The sequence below is a fragment of the Dipodomys spectabilis genome, unplaced genomic scaffold (assembly GCF_019054845.1).
Source record: "Dipodomys spectabilis isolate Male_0828 unplaced genomic scaffold, ASM1905484v1 ptg000032l, whole genome shotgun sequence".
NCBI lineage: Eukaryota > Metazoa > Chordata > Mammalia > Rodentia > Heteromyidae > Dipodomys > Dipodomys spectabilis.
The window spans coordinates 33,379,499-33,401,568 of NW_024870709.1; the positions used below are offsets into that span (position 1 = coordinate 33,379,499).

Here is a 22,070-nt window from a genome sequence, read left to right on the forward strand (position 1 = left end):
CCTTCCTTCCTTCCTTCCTTCCTTCCTTCCTTCCTTCCTTTCTTTCTTTCCTTCCTTCCTTCTTTCTTTCTTTCTTTTTTTGTTGTTGATTGTGGGGCTTGAACTCTGGGCCTGGGTGCTTTCCCTGAGCTCTTCAGCTCAAGGCAAGCACTCTACCATTTGAGCCACAGCACCATTTCTGTTTTTTTGGTGCTTAAATGGAGATAAGAGTCTCATGGACTTTCCTGCCTGGGCTGGTTTTGAACCGCGATCCTCAGATCTCAGCCTCCTGAGTAACTAGGATTATAGGTGTGAGCCACTGATACCCAGCTGTTTCACTTGTTTTCTAAGCCAGAAAAGGTCCTGGTGTTTTTCAAGAATCATTTCTTCTTATTTCATTTAAATTAGCAATGAGTAATTACAACACCAGCCAAAACTCAACCCCTGAGATCTTATTCTTAATTGAAATACAAGAAATTATTATAGTTTCCTTTGTATTTATAAAGAATACAATTTAGTGAGCAAGTACTGTCTTGTGTAAGAATTTTAACTTGCAAAACAAAGTTTATTTCAAGGTTTCCATTGGGGTTTTTTCTCACATAAACTGACGTAGAGACCAAATAGTTCAGCAAGATGTTTTAATGTAAGCTTCATTCTTATACATTCAAAGGCTTTTGGAAAGGGCAGTGTATCTTTTTCGCAATGATTCGTGTACTTTCTAATTACCAAAGGAAATTGATGAGGCTGGTGATACCATTAGAAAAATGCTTGTTATTAAATATCAATTTACAATATACTATCTCAGATAAGGGCTGCTGTTCCTTTGGAGAGGAATCCAGAACTTCCATGAAGTGTCAGAGCTTACCCTGGACATACCTGTCGACACACCTTCCATGTTATCCTACACTGAACGATTCAGATTTGGGGAAAGTGACCTTTGGGACGTTGTTATTACAGAGATTAAGCTGATAGGTAGGGGAGAAAGATCCAGATCTTAGAAGCAGACTAACCCCCAGAAACAGGTTATATTTTTCATACAAGATGAGGCTGGGGTTTACAATGTGAAGAATTGAAGAGATGGGGCCTTAAGGGGAAAAAAAAGTAAGTTTAGAAATTACTGATGTCCGTGAAGATCCTCTATGAAATGTTTAGCTTCCTTTCTCAAGGTTTTCTATGACTAGGTATTTGGACTTTTCAGGGTGATATGTATCTTAGAAAAATAGTAAATACATCACAAGACAAAAGAAGTACAATGTGTGAAGTCTAAGATTAAATTTAATATTATAGACGTAGAAACCTTTACATGGGTTGAAAGGCCAGTAATAAAATATATAACAAATTGAAAAGCCTCATTTAAAATGAATTGTTCTTGGTACAAAATGATCATTTATCCCCTCTATAAAGTGATGATTTTTGAGAATCAAAACTCTAGCAAAGCCATTTGAATGATCTCTGAGTCTTAGACAAAGTTGCAGTTGCACAAGTATCAAAAAAGTCTTTCGTGAGGAGGAGAAGAAGGAGGGAATGCAGTCAAGAATCGATGGTATATCCTATAAACTAAGAAACGTGAAGGAGCGGGTAGGTGGGGGGGCCTGGATGAGAATGTTGAAAGGGGTGACATTGATGAAGATGTGTCATATTCATAAATGGCAACTCCTTGTACAACTACTTAAAGATAATTTTTAAAAAATCTTACTCTAACACATCCATCTGACCCAGCCGTGATCACTTCACCCTCATCGAGTGTGATCTGGTTGATGGGACCGTTGTGACAATACTTCATGCCAGTTCGACAGAGCTCCACTTTGATGAGACTGGCTTCCCAAAGCAGCAGGTTGCCCCATTCAGACCCTGAGAGCACCTTGCAGGAATGGAGAAAGAAAGAAATGTGCATTAAAGCAGACACACGTATGTGTGTGTGCTTCAAATAGTAAGAGTTCTTTTTGTGTAAGAGTTATTTTAAAAGGTTATTTTTCTTGATTATGAAAGCAAAAAGCCTGAATATGGAAAAATAAAATGTAGACATGAAAACCTCTAGCTCCGATGTAACCACTAATCACATCTTGATACATTTCTTTCTAGCTTTATGCACATCTCTATACCATTGTGATTAGACTACATGTAATTTTTCATACATGTATAAACTAGAATTTGTCATATATCTCCTCTTTAGGATGTGACTGAAGCATGGAATTAGATCAAATGTTAAGAGTAGGCCAGTTGTGGTGGGTCACACCCATAATCACAACCACTCAGGAGGTAGAGAACAGCATGAATAGGCCAGTCTTTGCGAAAGGTTAGTCGGGCAGTTGGAAAGTTGGTCGGGCACTTATCTCAGTGTGGTGGTGCGTATCTGCAAGTCCAGCTATGTCACTGTGTCAGTTTACGAAACTGCTTATATCTTTTATGTGTGTAAACTATTTAGCAAAAAGAAAATGGTGCATACTTATGGATTTGGGCAACTTCAAGGAAGTTGGTAATCTAAAGAACATTCATTACCTCTTTAGTTCTAGTTTGTTAGTGTTCACCGGAGATGTTCAGAACATACAAAGTATTTCTCACAGAAGCATGCTTTCATAGGTGCACAAGCTGATCATTGCAGAACCACTGCTGAGCTCACCTTCCCATCTGGGAGTTCTATGTAGCCCTCTATATCGGTAGTGCTTGTTTTGCCAAATCGACCTAGTAACCCCTGCAGTTTGAGACCGGTGAAGGTAAAAGCCATTCCCCAGAACCTGCAAATAAACACGCAGAAGATTAAGTGTGCCTCAAATATCTTTTATTTATTTTTATTTAATAGGACCTACATATTTGTGTACTTCACAATCACATAGAGTTTTATTCACTCATCTAGCTAATAAGTAGTAAGTATGTGTGTGCTGCCTGTCAGGCAATATAAATTCAACAATGAGCAAAACAGACAAAAAATTAGCTGTGTTTCTGAATCTTGTATTTGGGGATGTGCTGCTTGATGCATTAGCTACCAGCCTCAAGTGACTATCTGAATGCAGATTTAAAGTGGTTAACATTGAATAAAATTAATAATTCAGTATTTCAGTCAGTTTAGCCAATTCCAAGTACACAATAACTACAGGTGGCTGATGGCTCCTGCCAGGGCCAGCAATAGAATGTTACCAGCTTGGCAGTTAGTTTTACTGAACAGTGTTGTTTTAAAGAGTATAGTAGTGTCCAAGCAATTCTAATTTAATAGCTGTGTACTTTGAGTGATTTTCATGCAACATGGTAACAACTACTTATGTATGCAACATGGTAACAGCTACTTATGTATTCAACATGACAACAACTACTTTACAAAGCTCTCGGTGCCTAGCAATGGGTAAATATTAGCTAACATTAACATTAAATCTAAACAAATGAATGGTCTAAATGATGAATACTATGTAGAAAAAAAACATTTGGCCTAACCAACTAGTTCAAAACTAAATAATGGGAAGTATCAGTAAGCAGTAATATAAAGCCAAAAGCCCAGAAAACCAACATTTTGTCCCACAGTATAGTAGGTTCCTTATCAAATCTTCCATGTATTCTATGTTTTTCTCATAGCACTAAACACATGAAATTAAGTATACCATATCTTTCCTTTCTCCATATATACACTTCATAGGAAATACACAATTTACTAAATGAGAGGAAAATTTTTACTAAACTTAGTTGAATTTCTTGAGCATTTCAATTATATTAACAATCTGATCAAATAGTCTGTATTTCTAACAATTGAAAAATAAAAAGACCAGGTTCAAATTGAGCAAGAGATAGACTAAAGTGTATTTCATTTAAATAGATATAGTAAACTGAGTTATGGGCAACCCTGCATTGGTGGGAGAAAAATGTTAACCAAGTCCATGGAACAGGTGGAACAAACATAGAGAAGGACAAAATCAATCCATCCTGGAAACAGAGCGTGACATTGTGAAAAGAGTGTGAACTTGGGATACTACAAACACTATGGGAAATAAAAGCACAGAGAGAACACAACAAATTAAAAGTGATTTCAATACCACTCACTCACAAATAGATTATCTGGAAAAAAATCAGCAAGGAAAAACATCATAGTTAAATGAAACATAGATAAAATTTAACAGATATCTACAGAATATTCCCCCCTCACAGTTAAATACTACATAATTATCTCAGAAGTTCTAGGTCGGTATCAATACAGACACCTGTATACCCACATTTGAAACTAGCCTAAGCACCCATCAGTCAATGAGTGAGTAAAGAAAATGCAGTATAAATACATGATGGAGCATTATACACAATCACAACAAAAGAGAAATTATGTTATTTGCAAGAAAAGAAGTGGAACTGAAGATCATCATGTGAGCAACAAAATAAGCCAGATACTGAAACTGTATTCTTTCTCTCATATGTGGGATCTAGACCTAAAAGAAAATGAATGATACTTGTGCAAAACAGGGAACCAGGATATGGGAACTAGGAGTAGGGAGGGTGCGATGGAAGGGTTATATACTGAATGAAAATAAAATAATGTGTACAGCATTTTTACAATAAAAATATATTAAGAAAAGAAAATGAAATAATTAAAACCATTCAAATGTTTTCTAAAGGAAGGAGGAGAGAAGGCGTAATAGATGATCAAATAATAATAATTTGATCAAAATGCATTAAATGCATGTATAGAAATATCCCACTGAAACTCCTTTGTGCAACTAATATATCCAATTATATGTTGTATGTATTAGTCATTATGTACATATATTAGAAATTCTTAGAAGGTGAAGTCTATGAGAAAGAAGCAGACCCAAATTTAAAGCCTTCCTTTATCAGTGATGTCTTCAGAAATAAAACTTTACAAGTCTACTTAGAAAAAAAGTGCATTGTTAGTTAATTCTAAAAACAATATTTGAATTTGTTCTCATTTTAACAACAAAAATGTCTCCAAGTTTAAGAGCCTCTTAGAAAATACCCTTGTAAAAGCTACACAAACCTGAATTGATCACCCAACTTACTTGATGTGGCCCAAACCTGATGTAGTAAGCTGCTCTTCATCTTCAGGATTGAAAGTAACCTTATAAACATCCTGAGAAAAGGCTTTTTTCCTCAGTATGGGTTTCTCCTCTTTCCAATTCCAGATGGTCAGTGTGTAGTCAGGGGAACTACCAACAGAGGCCAACAAAGTCCCGGTGTCATTAAAGTCTACGTAAGCATACGCATTATCAGTCCCATCTGGAAGAATGAATGGGAGTCTAATAAATAAAGGAAACACTTATTTCATAGTCAAAACCACATGGGGGAAGGAGAAGAATCGTTCCTCAGTGACATGTGTTAATGTAAAACCAGGAATTTCCCCCTAGAGGATTAATTCCAAAATTATTCACCACCTTTGAGACTTTAAAAGGGATTATATGATATTAAGCAGGAATGTGAAGACGTCATCATCATCTTTTGAATGAGAAAGTTCAGGAATATATTTCATCTTGTGAAAGAGGACAGACAGAAAATCATATTCGATAGCACAGAGAAATCAATATACAAATATAATCAACCAATATACAATTAGAAATTTGTCACTGAAAAACTCCAAAAAACACAAATTAAGTACTGATATTAATTGCATGAAAAACAGAACTGTAATATGATGGTGAATTGAATGTGCCAACTTGCCTACTCTGCAATACTCAGTTACTCAATTGAATAACTAGTTGTTGCTGTTAACGTATCTTATAGTTAGGGCTTTTATAATTTTATAATTATAATTATAATTTTACAATTCACTTTAAAAAATTTATCCTGTGTCTCACAACTGTAATCCTATCTATTGAGGGAGCTGAGATTGGAGGATTGTGGTTCAAAACAGGCCCAGGCAGAAAAGTCTAGGAAACTCCAGTTAAGCCACAAAACCTGAACTAGAGACATTGCTCAAGTGGTTGAGCACTAGCCATGAACAAGCAACCTAAGCAAGCCCAAAGCCCCAAGTTCAGGACATACACATGTACACACATACACACACACACACACACACACACACACAATTATTCTTGACAATCAGGTGGATCTCTTTCAATCAGATGTTAAGCTGAAAGTAAAACTGAGGATTCCCTGAGAAAGAAGGAATTCTGCCTGAAGTCTTCCCCATAAACTGCCCAAGAATTTCTAGCCTGAAGTTCTGACCTACATATTTCAGACTTATCAGTTCCACAATTACACAAGCCAATTCTATGAAATATATTTCTTTTCTATATCCTACCAGTTTTGTTTCTCAATAGTATCCTATCAGCCTCAGAATGTTGCTAACTTTGCACATGGAGTATTTAAAAGAGACTACTGGACTCACTTCGAAGGATTCTGTAGGGCCTCTGAGAAGGATATTCATAGATGATGATATTTGGAAAATGTCCTTTTTCAGCTACTGCAAAGTAAGTTTTATATGGATGAACCTACAAAAATGGAATCACACAAATATTAAAAGGAAAATTTTTACATAAGATAATCCTATACATACTACATGTAGCAAGGACCTTCCTATTGTACCATCCCATAGTAGAACTTGGACAAGTATGAGGTTCCAAAAAAGAAAAATGATTATAACTAATGTTTTCCTTAATCATAATTATTTCAGGCCTTAATCACTCCTTATTACTCCATCCTTCCAACATTGTTGTATTGGTGACTAAGTTTCTAACACATGAATTTTTATGGACTTGTTCAAACCTTACCAATATGGACTACATGATTCCAGAGCAGATTATATCCTGATTTAAAAAATAATGCCTCTGACAAATGTAATAAACTATAAGTGGAATATAAGTGAGAAAAACACAATGTGTCCAAGCCATGAATAAAGTATGTCCATGATGAACAACTTGTTGTCAGCTTTCAAATAATAACCTGTAAGTTGCATAGAATTATACCTTCATTCTTATTCATTGGTAAGCCAAATGTGCTGGAAGAATAAATAGCCATAAAAAAATAAAAAATAAAAGCAAGCTATTATAAAAATCAGCTCTTCAACACACATATTATACTTGCAAAATTCTGATTTGGTTGCTGTTTTGTAACTCCTTACTGTGTATCCAAAGACAAGAAATTTGGCTTTCATACAGAGAGAAATGCACAGGTCTTTGAACCCAACACAATTCGTAGTTCTTCTCTTCCCTACACTCTGAGGATCAGAATACCAATCATGGGCTAACTTCCTCCTTGTACTGCCTCTTCAGCTCAAGTAAATTCCCATCACTTCAACTTAAAACAGCCTGGAGTTTAAAGGATGAGCACAGTGAGACAATGGTGACCCTGAACTCAGCTAACATTTATTGAGCACATACTCTGTATCACACACACTCATCTTGGTTTTACATATATTAATTCCTTTAAATTTCACATCAACCTTGTAAGCACAAATCCTATTATCATTCCCATCATATTAAAGAGTATATAAACTAAGGCAAGGTGAGTAAAAATATAATGTCTACTGTCATACAGACTGCCTTGTGCTAAATGTGAAGGATAAGATTCAATTCGATTTTGGAGCCAAGAAGCAAATGAGACTAAGAAATAGTAGATCTCAAGATGTAAGGAAAATGGACACGATACCTATCTAGATCTTCATTTACAAAGAAATATTGCATAGAATCTGTGAGCACAGAGGTCTGAATGGATATTCAGGCAAACTCTTAATCTTTCTGAGTTTTGTTGATTGGAAATGGCTGTGGAGCTGAGTTGGGTGTTTTTCGTGGATATCTGACATTCGTAAGTTATTAACTTTACATTCAATGTCTTCTCCAGAAGACAGTGTCCATGCTTTAACCCTACTTTCTCACAGGCTCTCCTTGAGAAGAAATTTTCCTCTTCTCATGCTGAAGATGGAGAATTTAAGACATCTTGTCCTGTCTTGTTCCCATAGTTAGCCTCACATCATGGGTAGCCTCACATTTTCCTCACTTGCTTCCTTCTCATTTCCATATTTATGCATCAGTCCTCAGAGCAAGACTGGTAAAGCCCCCTCATCCACCTCCACTACTAATTTAATTATGAATAAACCCTACAATGGCTATGGGGAAGTCACTAAACTTCTAAGGCTCCAGTTTCCCTATCTGCAAAATGGGATAATAGTATTATTATCCTAGTATATGAAAGTAATGCCAATGATGGTAATGGTTGTAATAACTGGTTTGAAAATGCCCTAAAGATGGCTGTACCTGTCACGTGATCCCACAATACCAGGCATAGTATTAGCACCTACCAGCCACTACCGTGGGTTGGTCCATAATACTACCAAAGTTTGTTTTCTAAATTACTAAAGGCATACCGCAATGGCACCAATTCCTTCACCACTGCAACTTCGCAGATAAGTCTGTTCCTTAGTTTTAAAATTCAGAAATACCAGTTGGTTGCCAGCTATGTATATCACACTATTGCTATCAATACGTTGTAAGTTGGATCGCTTTCTACAGTCATAACCAAAAGAATGTCTGAGGGAAAGTTGTTAAGGAAAACAAGTGAAACCACCTTAGGATAGGAAAAATGATGACGCAGGTTTATTTTTAAATCCACACTCTTATTAAAGATTTGAGGTTGACATAGTTGAATTTTACTCAGAAACTCACAATTGTTCTATGCATTACCAAATTTTTTTTTTTTTTTTTTTGTCAGTCGTGGGGCCTGAACTCTGGGCCTGGGCACTATCCCTCAGTTCTTCAGCTCAAGGCTAGTGCTCTACCACTTGAGCCACAGTACCACTTCCGGCTTTTTTCTTTTTGTTTATGTGGTGCAGAGGAATCAAACCCAGGGCCTCATGCATGCAAGGCAAAGCACTCTACCACTGAGCCACCTCCCCAGCCCAACGTATTTTATTTTTAAATTAAGTAAAAATTCATATACACCGATTGTTACTATTTTAATTTTCCCAAGGAAATCCTGAAAGCAGCACGAGTGCTATTATATTAATAAATAATGTTAAACCTCCTACTTGGGTATCATTTCCTCGGCACCCACTAAAAGTAAACCACAATTTATAATTTGGGATTAAGCCTGGGTCTTCACTGTTTTACATACTTTGTCCTTGAAAGACAAGATACTTAAAATTTTGACATGTTGGGAAATTCTAACACAGCACTTGATAACATAACTGCTATAATAATTGAAGATATGCCAATTATGAAGGTTAGCTAAGTATATGCTATATAAATACAGATGTAACTCATTAACTAACATCTTCTGTCCAAGGTTTCTATAATGTAGACTTGTGTATAGGCAAGGATATGTATGTGTATGTTTATGTTGTAGAGTAAAATAATATTAACTCAAAATACAAACTTAAAAAAGTTGAGTTATATAAGTATGTTATAATATATATTGCTACAACAGTCATGTTCAAACTAATATAATTCAAGATATAACAAGTAAACTAAATGAGAAAGACCTATGGAAAAAAGGAATGTTGTATAAAGAAATATATTATTTAGAATATTATTCATTTATGTAGATTCTTCATTTACAAGAAAGATAAAGATCAATGAATAATATTTCTTGCACTCTTAGAAAACAAATCATGATTTGGGAGGGTTCTAACTTATCTATAAGAAACTAAAAAGTTTCAAAGACATTACTTTTAACTTTTTTGTCGGTCATGAGGCTTGAACTCAGGATCTGGGTGCTCTCCCTGAGCTCAAGGCTAGTGCTCTACCATTTTGAGCCCCAGCTTCTCTTTTGGTTTTTACATAGTTAATTGTAGATAAGAGTCTTATGGTCTTTCCTGACTGGGCTGGCTTTGAACCATGATCCTCAGATCTCAGCCTCCTGAATAGCTAGGATTATAAGCGTGAGCCACCTTGCTTGTTTGTCTTTGAGACTAGATTTTTACTATGTAACTTGGGCTGCAATGCCCCTTTGTCTTTCCACATTTTCTTTTCTGGCTTGTCTCTACTTAACTTTAGGTCATGGACTCAGAGCCTTCAGTATTTGCTCCTGGCCATCTAGGATCTCCTCTTTAAAACTACTCCAAACTATTTTAAATATTGTGTTAAATTCTCTTTGGGTGGGGGAGGTTTGGGAGGAATACAAAGTTGTTTTTTTTGGGGGGGGTTCCGGTCCTGGGGCCTAAACTCTGGGCCTGGGCGCTGTCCCTCAGCTCTTCAGCTCAAGGCTAGCACTCTACCACTTGAGCCACAGCACCAGTTCCGGCTTTTTTCTTTTTGCTTATGTGGTGCTGAGAAATCGAACCCAGGGTCTCAGGCATGCAAGGCAAGCGCTCTACCACTGAGCCACCTTCCCAGCCCCAGGAATACAAGGTTTTTTAAAAGATTTGCTTTGTGTGTGTGTTGCTCAAGGCTAGCACTCTATCATTTGAACCATAGCTCTATTTTATTTTTTGGTGGTTAAGTCTCATAGACTTTCTTGCCCAGATTGACTTTGAACCACAAGGGTCCTGAATAGCTAAGATCCTGTAAGCCACCAGGGGTCATCTCCCTTCATACTTTGTATAATGCAGTGCATGATATACTGTAGTACATATGTAACATCTGAACTTACAAGAGACATATATATATATATATATATATATATATATATATATATATATATATATATAGTTTTGTTTGCAGGGTGGTGGAGGAAAGAAAAACCCTATGCCTGAGATGTGTTAAGTTCAGTTTAATGCCTTTTATGAATTACATTGTGGTTGAGGTGTTACTATATAAATAGCATAGTTCATGTAAAATCAGTTGATCTAGATATGAGTTTTAAAGCTGAAGTCAATGAATTTGATTGCTCAAGGATTAAAAGAGTACTAAGGGGTTATGTGATGGGGGGATTCCTCCAATTTCTCATAGTATATGGAAGTAGCATTTGTTCTATCCTCAGAGAAAAGAACTAAGTCCAATGGGAAGCATTCTAAAGAGGCAGATTTTTGACTCAAGGTCTTAAGAGCTCTCATAATATTGGAAACTGTTCAAAATTGAGATACACTACTTGTGATTTCTCTGGTGCTGAAAGAGTCCAGTTACTCATCCATCTGATCAAAAGTGAAGACCCTCTCATTGCTGGGTAGGGGGTATTCTCTAGTACCCAGACCCTCCCATCTAGGATCAGCAAGTCACTAGTACTGGAGACAGAGAGGAGATTGTGAAAAACTATGATTGGAGCTTTTCTAGTGTATATAAGCTCAAATCTTTCTCCACAAAAAAAAATAAGACATTATGGCGAGGAAAGGATCAGTGTATTTCATAAAAAGCATGTAGGCTTATCTTAGACACTACCCCAATGCCATGAAAATTACATGCTAGGAGAAAGCCCAAGTTTTATCAGAAACTTGTCCAAAAACAAAAAAAAAATTCCATATACAAAATGTTACAGGTGAATTAGTCTAGTCACAACTAGGATTGAATCTAGAGTCAGAAATTATATTACCAATGTGTTTTATGCAAAATCAAAATGAACTCAGTAAGTATATTTCACATCATACCTTTTATAAGAGGCCATCAATAGCATAGGTCATGTGATGATAATTGCTATGCATGTGCAGGGAAACTGAGGACCATAATAGAAAATGTCTTCTAATTACACTCCTTCCAAACTAATATCATAAATGATGACAAACACTAAATCCTCTCGTCAGTCATCCTCACTTTTACCTATCTTCACAGAGTCTTGTTTTCCAAACCAATTAAAACTTGCTACATGTGTCCTATAGTTTCAGCATTTTCTGCTTTGTTAATGCAGTTGATAATGTGAAGGTACTAAAAAAAATTTGGCAATAGCCATATCAGTGTTTCAAGAAAAGAAATCATCTCTTTGGACAGGTATTGGCAAGGGAAAGCCAGGTTGATAGAGGAAGTAAATGGTAGCTAACAGCCTCCTTCACAGCAGGCCTCATAAACCATAGCTTTTTCCATCTGTGCAAAGAATATCCAAGACTGTCATTTCTTATACGGTTAACTGGCATATGATAAAATCTAAATTTAAGTTTAAGGTCATGCATGTCTATCTCAAATATTCTAATGGCCAAGATGTTTAGAATTAATTAATACAAAGGTTGGTAAACTTTTTCTATAAAACAAAAAAAGTAACTTGGAGAAAGCATGGGAAGAGATGACATTGTCCCCCCAAAAATGTAGTCATTACATGATATATGTAGCTGTATTCCTCTGTACTTCACCTTTATAATAATAATTTTTTAAATAGTAAATATTTTAGGCCCTGAAAGTCAGATGGTTACTATCACAACTACTTAACTCTGTCCTTGCAGTGTGATAACCATCACAGACAAAATGTAAATGAGTGAGCATAATTTACTATACTGAAACTTTATTTAACAGGATGGAGGCTGAATTTACCACATAAGCTCTAGTTTGCCCATCTCTAATCTAAGAAACAACCATTGCCAAAGTATACTTATATCGCTGCAGTGGATACTGAAGTAAGAGAATATCCAGTGGTATGGTCGAATCTGGAGTCACAAAAGGAACTGAAACAAGATCTGCGTAATCATAGAAAAAGCTTTCTGATATTTTCTTCTGAGTTTCCTCCTCTTCATCCACAGCTGCAGGAGGCTCCTGAGATGCTAAAACATTAAAATATTTTGACTAAGAACAGTGTTTGCTGATTCCTAAGTAGTTCCTAAAGACAGGAAGAATGTACATAGCCTGCCATGTACTAGCAGTAAATACTACTAGCTAGAGTATGAACATGAGCACAAGAAGAGTCAACATGCTTGGGTATATGTCAGAGGTAAATGTTGAGCTTGGGTCATAATTTCAACAGTGTAAAAAAGAAGAAAATAATGTCAATCAGACCCAAAGTAGAGTTGAAGAACTCTAACTAATCTGGGATGGAACCCTCCCTAGATCATCTCAGTCCCCAAAAGATCAAGTACAAGAGTAACATACATGGTTCTTAGAAATGGAATATACAAATTCAAGGCTACTAAACTACTCTCCCACAATATGTGCAACGTGTTCCCTTTCATCTGCACAAATACCTACATTCTGCAAAAGTTTCCTTCACTGTATAACTGGTAGATTTGTCTGGGTAATTTATATTTAAAGCAATTATATGTACAAAAAGAAAGACAACACTTACTTTTACCACTTCCCACATAATCCTCTTCATTTGAACTTGTACTTCCTTCCGTATCTTCTATATCTGACTCATCATCCTCCAAATATGATTCATCACCTTCAGTGAGGGTTAGGTCAGTGGCATCTTCTGAAACTTCTTTTGTATGAGCTATTAAAAGATAATTTATCTTTAGGTGTTTTAATTTCTAAATTTGCAATCAAATATTTTCCTATTTTCTAAGTAAATAAAATTCCCATTTCTACTCCAAATTTAAACTTTCCATACTTAAAAATTCCTTGAAGAATTACTTTTTTCACTTTTTTATTGTTATTATGAAGATGATATACAGAGAGGTTACAGTTACATAAGTCAGGTAAACAGCACATTTCCTTGGAAAGACTTTGAAAAACTTATACTAAGTGAAGTAAACCAGACCCAAAGAAACATAAGTTCCATGGTTTCCCTTATTTGCAATAACTAGTATACATCTAGGATAACCTTACCAGACTAGTAAGCCAAAAGGTATCCACATATGTCCATATAAAATGGTACTAAGTGAAATGAACCCCAAGATAGAGACACAAGAGGGTTTATCTTTGTTACTGTTGTTTTTAATGTACTTATAATGTATTCTGTGATTTTTTTTGTTTCTATTGTATGTTCTTCCCCCATGGTATAACCCCTGTTTTCACTGTGTTTGATTCTGGTGTCCTGCATCTTGTATATACATTTTTCTAATTTTGGGAGGGAAAGGAAATAACAACATGCTGAAATAAGGATACAGGTTAACCCATTGTAACAATGAGATGTACAAGATCTTATGTTGAAAATGAACTTTACAGCCTGGGAGCAGGGAGGAAGAAGTTGAGAAGGGAAGGATGATAGGGGAAAACAAAGGAGGGGATAACAATGCTCAAAGGGAAATGTACTCCTTACCTTATTCATGTAACTATAACCTCTCTATACAGTATCTTTACAATAAAAAAATGCAAATTACAAAAATAAATAACAATTTAAAAACAATTTTAAAAAAGAACAAAAGTACATTTCCTTAAGGAATTACTTTTTTTATATAATTTTTTATTGAGATTAAGTGATTACATAAATTCCACAAATTTCACAGTATTGTGACATAGTGATACTTAGTTAAAGTCACAAACACATTTTAAGGAATTACTTTTTTTGATCAGCCTTATAAGCTTACAAAATGAGAAAGTAAATTTGTTGTAAATTCCAGTCTATTTCCTACACTGCATACTGAGAAGAAGGCAAAACAGGAGAGACAGTCACCAGATATGGTGGTGGAGAAGGAGAGATTTTTGACTTGGGCAAGCTCAGAACTCCCGGGCCCTGCGTTCAAACCTCACAATTGACAAATAAATAAATAAGGCTAGAGGCATAACTTAGCAGTAGGGCATCTACCTAGCAAACATGAAGGCCCAGGTTCAAATCACAGTATCACAAAGAAAAAAAATTGAAAGAGGAATAACAAACCTTCCAGGCTAAACAAAAACTAAACTGACAACCACAAATTTAAGCACAGAAAAGGAACATGGATGAAACCAAGAAAATATCCAGGTAAGACTAAATTTCACTAGGTATGTCTAAAACAAATATGGATTAGGGGAAAAATTATAAAAGCAACAATATGACAGATAGTGCTATCTTTCAATAATAACTCTAAAAGCCAACAGTTGCAAGTCTCCAATCAAAATACACAAATTAAAAAACAAGACCCAATCATTTGTTGTAAAGTTCTCTGATATGAGTATTTCTCTCTGAAGTTATGCCTAGGAATAAGATATGCCTAGATAAAATAAAAATAGACAATAAGAAAAAAATAGATAAAATATTGACTTCAGGATAAGTTAAGAAGGAATAGATTTCAGGGATGCAAAGCTGGTTCAATATACATAAGTCAATTAATGTACTTCATCACATCAACAAGAACAAGGATAAGAACCATAGGATCATCTCAATAGATACAGAAAAAGCACTTGACAAGATCCAACAGCCCTTTATGATGAAAGCTCTGGAGAAACTAGGAATCTGTGGAACATTCCTCAATATAACAAAGGCTGTATATGACAAACCTACAGCTAGCATTATACTTAATGGCAAAAAGCTAAAGCCATTTCCTCTAAATTCAGGAATGAGAAAAGGATGTCTGTCCACCCTTTCTCTACTCTTCAAGTATTAAAATGCCTAGCTACAGCAATAAGACAAGAGGCAAACATAAAGGGGATCCAAATAGGGAAAGATGAAGTAAAACTCTCCTTCTTTGCAGATGACATCATCTTGTATTCAAAGAACCCCATGGACTCCATTCCTAAGTTACTTGAGCTGATCTGAAACTTTGGCAAAGTCACAGGGTATAAAATCAACCTTCAAAAATCAATGGCTTGGGGCTGGGAAGGTAGCTCAGCGATAGAGTGCATGCTTTGTAAACATGAGGCCCTGGGTTCAATTCCTCAGCACCACATAAGCAGAAAAAATCTGGAAGTGGTGCCGTGGCTCAAGTGGTAGAGCGCTCGCCTTGAGCTGAAGAGCTGAGGGACAGCAGCCAGGCCCAGAGTTCAGGCCCCATGACCGGCAAAAAAAAAAAAATCAATGGCTTTTCTGTATGCCAATAATGAGAAAAGTGTGGCTGAAATCAGGAAAGCAATTCCTTTTGTAATAGCCCCACAAAAAATAAAATACCTAGGAATTAACCAAAGAAGTGAAGGATCTCTATGATGAAAACTTTAAAAACCTGAAAAAGGACATTAAAGCAGAACTAAGAAAGTGGAAAAACTTCCCATGCTCATGGATTGGGAGGATTAACATCCTGAAAATGGCTATACTGCCAAAGGTTATCAACAAATTCAAGCAATAGCCATCAACATCACAGCCCTATTCTTCAATGATAGAAGAAGCAATCCAAAAATTCATATGGAACAATAAAAGACCCCCGAATAGCAAAAACAATCCTTAGCAGGAGGAATATCAACACTAAATTTCAAAGTCTATTACAAAGCTTTAGACAGTACCAGCTTGGTACTAGCACAAGAACAGACCTGAGGACCAATAGAATAGAACTGAAAGTCAGAATTAAACTGCAGGCCTATAGCTACCTAATCTCCGATAAGGGAGCCAAAAAAATAGGATGGAAGAAAGACAGTCTTTCAGTCTCTTCGGTAAATGGTGCTGGCAAAATTGGCTAAACACCTGTAGAAAACTGAAGTTAGATCCTTATATATATCACACTGCAACAGAACCAATTCCAAATGGATCAAGGACCTCAAAGTAAAAGCAGACACCCTGAAAACATTACAGGAAGGAATAGGAGAAACTCTAGGGCTCCTTGGCACAGGGCCAAATTTTCTTAATAAAGACTCAGAAACACAATAAATCAAACAAAGATTGAACAAATGGGATTGCAAGAAACTGCAGAGCTTCTGCATGGCAAAGAACATAGCTAGTAAGATTAATAGAAAGCCCACAGATTGGGAGAAGATCTTCACCAGTTATACAATGGATAAGGGCCTCATATCCAAAATGTACTTAGAAGCCTGGCACCGGTGGCTCACGCCTGTAATCCTAGCTACTCAGGAGGTTGAGATCTGAGGATTGCGGTTCAAAGCTAGCCCGGGCAGGAATGTCCGTGAGACTCTTATCTCCAATAAACCACTAAAGAAGTGGCGTGGTGGCTCAAGCGGTAGAGCGCTTGCCTTGAGCCGAAGAACGCATGGACAGCGCCCAAGCCCAGAGTTCAAGCCCTACGACTGACCAAAAAAAAAAAAAATCCACAAAATATACTTAGAATTCAAAAAATAAATCCTCAAAGAAACAACTGCCCATTAATAAGTGGGCTAAAACTTAAAGAGAGACTTCTCTGAAGAGGAAATAAGAATGGCCAATAGACACATGAAGAAATGCTCAACTTCTCTGGCCATAAAAGAAATGCAAATCAAAACAACATTGAGATTCCACCTCACCCCAGTTAGAATGGCTATAATCAAGAACTCTAATAACAACAGGTGCTGGGAGGAATGTGGCCAAAAGGGAACCCTACTGCACTGTTGGTGGGAGTATAAACTTGTTCAACCACTCTGGAAAGCAATATGGAGGTTCCTCAAAAATTACACATAGACCTCCCTTATGACCCAGCAATCCCACTTCTGGTCATTTACCCAAATGATCACAAACAAGGCCATAGTAAAGCTACCAGCACAACTATGTTTATCGCAGCATTATTCACCATAGCTAAGATATGGAACCAACCCAGATGCCCCTCAGTAGATGAATGGGTCAAGAAAATGTGATATATATAATATAATATATAATATACATAATATATAATATTATATATAATGGAATTTTATGCCTCCATCAGAAAGAATAACACCGCCCCATTTGTTAGGAAATGGAAAGGCTTGGAAAAAATTATATTAAGTGAAGTAATCCAGGCCCAAAGAAACATAGGTCTCATGGTTTCCCTTATTTGCAATTAGCTAGTATATGTCTAGGAAAAGCAGAAAAGGTCAAAAGCTATGTAAATATGACGATATAAGATGATGCTAAGTGAAATGAACCCCAAAGATAGGGACACAAGAGGTTTTATCTTTGTTGCTGTTGTTTTTAATGTACTTATAATGTCTATATGATTTTTTTGTTTCTTTTATATGTTCTTCCCCCATGGTATAACCCCTGTTTTCACTGTATTTGATTCTGGTGTCCTGTATCTTGTATATACATTTTTTCTAATTTGGAGAGGGGAAGAGAAATAAGAAAATGCTGAAACAAGGATACAGGTTGACCCATTGTAACAATGAAATGTACAGACACTATGTTGAAAATGAACCTTACAACTTTGGGGTGGGGATGGGGGAATGAGGGGGGGGAGGAGTTGGGGAGGTGGAGAGGGAATGGAAGGTAGGGGAAAACAAAGGAGGGAGTAACAATGCTCAATAGGAAATGTACTCCTTACCTTACTGATGTAACTGTAACCTCTCTGTACAGTATCTTTACAATAAAAATATATATTAAAAACGAAAATACGGTATATACAATGGAATTCTATGCTTCCATCAGAAAGAATGACACCACCCCATTTGTAAGGAAATAGAAAGACTTGGAAAAAATCATATTAAGTGAAGTAAGCCAGACCCAAAGAAATACAGGTCCCATAGTTTATCTTATTTGCAATAATTAGTAAACATCTAGGATAGTTTTATCAGATGAGCAGGATAGCTCCATGGCTCTGTACATATGACCAGATGAGATGATGCTAAGCGAAATGAACTCCAGGATATGGACACAGAGGTTTTTCTTTGTTGTTGTTTTTAATGCACTATGTGATGTTTTGTTTCTTTTGTATGTTCTTCACCCTATGATATATCCCCTGTTGTCACTGTATTTGATTTTGGTACACTGGTATTGTATATACACTTATCTGAATTAGGGAAGGGAAGGGAAACAACAGGATGGTGAGACAAAGGACAAGGGGTAGGGGACTAATGTAACATTGAAATTCACAAGACAATGCGTTGGAAATGATCTGTACAACTTGGGGGGTGAGATTGCGTGGGAGGGAAAGTAGGAGAAAAAATGAAGGAGGGGGTAAGAAGTTTGACAAGAAATGTACTTATTACCTTACTTATGTAACTGTAACCCCTCTGTACATCACCTTGACAATATAAAAATAAAAAGAAGGAATAGGGACTGGGGATGGGAATAGACGTGGGTGCAGCTATAAGCCAACATAGTCTGATTAAAATACACAAAGTCAAGCAGATAAAAGATGGAGAAAGCTGACAGGGATATGACAATGCAACACAATATTTTGAGGGAAAAAAAGGAAGAACTAGTGCGTATATCAGTTACCTAGTAGATGTGACATGAAGCTGAAAGATAGGTACAAGGCTGAAGACTAATGTGAAGAATGCAGAAGACTCAGTAAACCTCACAGAGAACTAGATGAGAAGTATGAATGGATCATTACTAACATACAGACAACTTCTGTGTGCCAGGAACTGGTGATGAATGATTCGAACACAAACTCCATTTACGGACCTTGAGGATTGTGTAAGAAAATTAAACAAGCAAACCATTTCTGTTCTATAAACAAGGATACATACTCTTGAAAACATTTCACCTAAATTTAATAATGTACAAAATGATCATCTTTACTTACACCGAGAAGACCTGTCCTCACTCTTTGAGCTTTTTGGTCTCCCCCCAACAGGATCTGGATCACTGGGTTCCTTCATGTTTCCTATCAATGCAACATTGAGATCGAGAAAGGGAAATTTTGGTAAAAATAGAAATTAACATGCCATCCCCTTAACAAATTCTAATAGCACCACGCATCACTTGTGTTGCTCATCTTGCGTTGCATGGTATCTAGGATGAGTCATCAGAAGAGTGCAGCCATCCTCAGGACCTCTGCAAAACAGCAAGTTGTAATCCCAGATTCCCTTTTTCCAGGGAAACTTAGTATCCTGGGTTTCCAGAAATCTACAACTGAAACACACTTTGCCATGCATCTTTTCCTAAAATGGACACCACTAAAACAAACCCTCTGTCTCTGCTAATGTTCATGACCAAATTGCCTTTGTTTTACTAACTTCAATTTAACCTTCTGTTGGGCATTAAACTACCAGACTGAGTCAGGGAAATATGGCCTCTAACTTTATGAAGCTTTTAAAAATATAGGTATTCAATAATGAAAAATTGTGATCGCTATATGAAATGAAATAGAAAGAAGAACTGTTGTGGGCACATGTAACAGAAAAGAGATATTTGAGACATGTTGGTACATAGGGGCTGGACAGGCTTGGAGGGGAAAAAGTATGTTAGACCTCAGCATCAAGAAGAGTTTAGTACAGCCAACTAACCTAGCAGGACAGTGACTACTATGAAGAGGAGGAAGGTAGATTATCAAACTGTCTCTAGGCTTCCCTATGAAGTTTATGTCTCCTTTCTATGACAACTGATTGTCATTGAAAAGTCCGACGTTTCCTACACATTCTTCCACGGAAGGACTGGCAAGCAGATTAGAATAAGTTCTTTTTTGGATCTGTTTGGTAGCTAAACTTAGGTATGAATTCCAGTGCTAGAACATAACTAATTAAACTTTACATCACCTCCTCGCCATAATTGGAATGAAGAGAGAACTACGGATAAAAGTAACATGAGACTTAATCAAACTTGTGTATGATTACACTTTCTGCTCTCTGAAGACAGATGAATGTATCCAAAGCAAACGTGATACAGGTCTGGCAATGAGTACAACAGGATTAACACTCTTCACTAGAGGGTCTATCTGCTTTCTTGTGGTGACATTACAATGACAACTTCCCTTGATTTCGGAGAGGGCAGTGCTTTGTCTAAATGTTTTTCCTAGAAACTATGAGAAATATTAAGAAATATATACTGCAACATGATATTCAAATTCAGGAAGTTTAACCTTTAAAGTTTGTGTGGTCTTTTTTCCTCTTTTCAGTCCTTCCGTCTATGGTGGAATTTGTGCTCTGTTGGTAAGAGTAGTAATCAAATCATAGAAAAACTTTAATAATTACTGAAAGCCCTAGCATGTTGCCTATATTCTATTCCTTTGGGTTTGCGACAAAGAAAAAAATTGTTCAAAGCAGTGGCAACTTTTGAAGAACTTAGTTACAAATTACCACATACAATGGATAAAATTGCCCTTCCCTTTCTAGTTAAACTGTCATCACTGTGGTTATTTCTCATTGTATCTCTTTACCACAACTTACGCTTCATATCTCTCTTTTCCAGTCCATTTTCTCTAGAGCCTCTGACATTTCTGAAACATAACTTTTAAAGTGTGCCACTCTTCTTTAATAAACGTTGGCGACTCTTTGTTGTCATCGCATAACTCAATGTCTCGAATTACTTGGCAGTGTATAAGCCCTTCATTATAGGGTCTGTAGGTCACTGTAGCTTATATTACCTACACACACTCCCCCCTCTATCTCTAATCCTCTTTTTAGCTCCCTTCCCCCCCTCTTCAAATATCTTAAGCAAGCACCCAAGACAACTCATGACTGACTAAACACACTAATTACATGTAAGAGGTACTTGCCTATTCATTCAACAAATACTTATTTTTCACCCAAATGTAAGCAACTGAGTGCATTATCCTACTGAAGTAGAACATCTTTTCCAGAGATGAGGAAATCCAAGAGAGGAGGGTCAGCTTGCCAGGTGTCACAGCTAAGTGTGGGGAGGGGTGGCTTTGCTTGACCCCAGAACATAAGCACTTTCCCACAACCCTCTCTTGCAATCCAGTTAGCCCCAATCAACCCCTGCTGGTCTTCAGCCCCAGCCCGACTACCAGCTCCATGCAGGCAAGCGCTAGTTTACACCCGTCTACACTAGCCTGCATTACTCCCCTCAAGGTTTGTTGAGCTTCCTTAGGGGGGATGGAGGAACGTGTGACAACAAAACCTGGAGACTTCTAGTGCAATTTCAGAGAAACTCAAAGGGGTTCCCGGCTCTCTGGATTGCCGTCGTCTTCTATGGGAAAGCGCTGGGCTGACTGAGCCTTACCTCTGCAGCTGGTGTCCACTCACAGCTTCGGCCCTAGGACTCCGTTTACTGTGGTTACCAGGGCGACGCCCGTCACCCCGCCTCCAGGGGCGGGGCTTCCATGCGGGTCGCCCAGCCCCGCTGGAATCTGAGATGCTCAAGTTGGAGGCCTTTCAGCCCTGGCCAGTTGAAGGCAAAACAGAAAGGCCGAGCCAGCATTCTACAGACACGCTGTGTTTATAGTTACAGGGCTTGGAAGATCCTTGAAATAGTCCAGGGTGGCCCCTAGGGGCTCTAAGCACACAGACAGTCCTCGGTTGAGAAACCAAGCAATTATTGTCAAAAAATAATAGAGCCCCTGCCGGTCTTGGTAAGGGAGGGCAGCCGCCCAGCAGCATTAGCAGCAAACTGAGATCCGATGGAAGCTGGGGAGGGTTTTGTGTGTTTGCATTTAAAAGCTCTATTGTCTCCGTTGGCTTTTAAAGTTTAAATGAAATTTGGGAATATGCTGTGTGTGAAGT

General features: G+C 37.2%; 1 protein-coding gene across 1 annotated transcript in view; it reads right to left on the bottom strand.

Moving 5' to 3' along the window:
* Positions 1-19,063, bottom strand: part of Cfap44 (cilia and flagella associated protein 44) — a 66,521-nt gene extending 47,458 nt beyond the window's left edge. Inside the window, exons 1-8 of the mRNA XM_042676865.1 lie at positions 19,009-19,063; positions 13,039-13,185; positions 12,373-12,520; positions 8,270-8,432; positions 6,296-6,398; positions 4,971-5,187; positions 2,600-2,714; positions 1,676-1,840 (exon numbers count right to left, since the gene is read on the bottom strand). Coding sequence (XP_042532799.1) covers positions 1,676-1,840; positions 2,600-2,714; positions 4,971-5,187; positions 6,296-6,398; positions 8,270-8,432; positions 12,373-12,520; positions 13,039-13,185; positions 19,009-19,063 — 1,113 coding nt within the window. The remainder of the gene's footprint in view (positions 1-1,675; positions 1,841-2,599; positions 2,715-4,970; positions 5,188-6,295; positions 6,399-8,269; positions 8,433-12,372; positions 12,521-13,038; positions 13,186-19,008) is intronic.
* Positions 19,064-22,070: the final 3,007 nt, after the last annotated feature.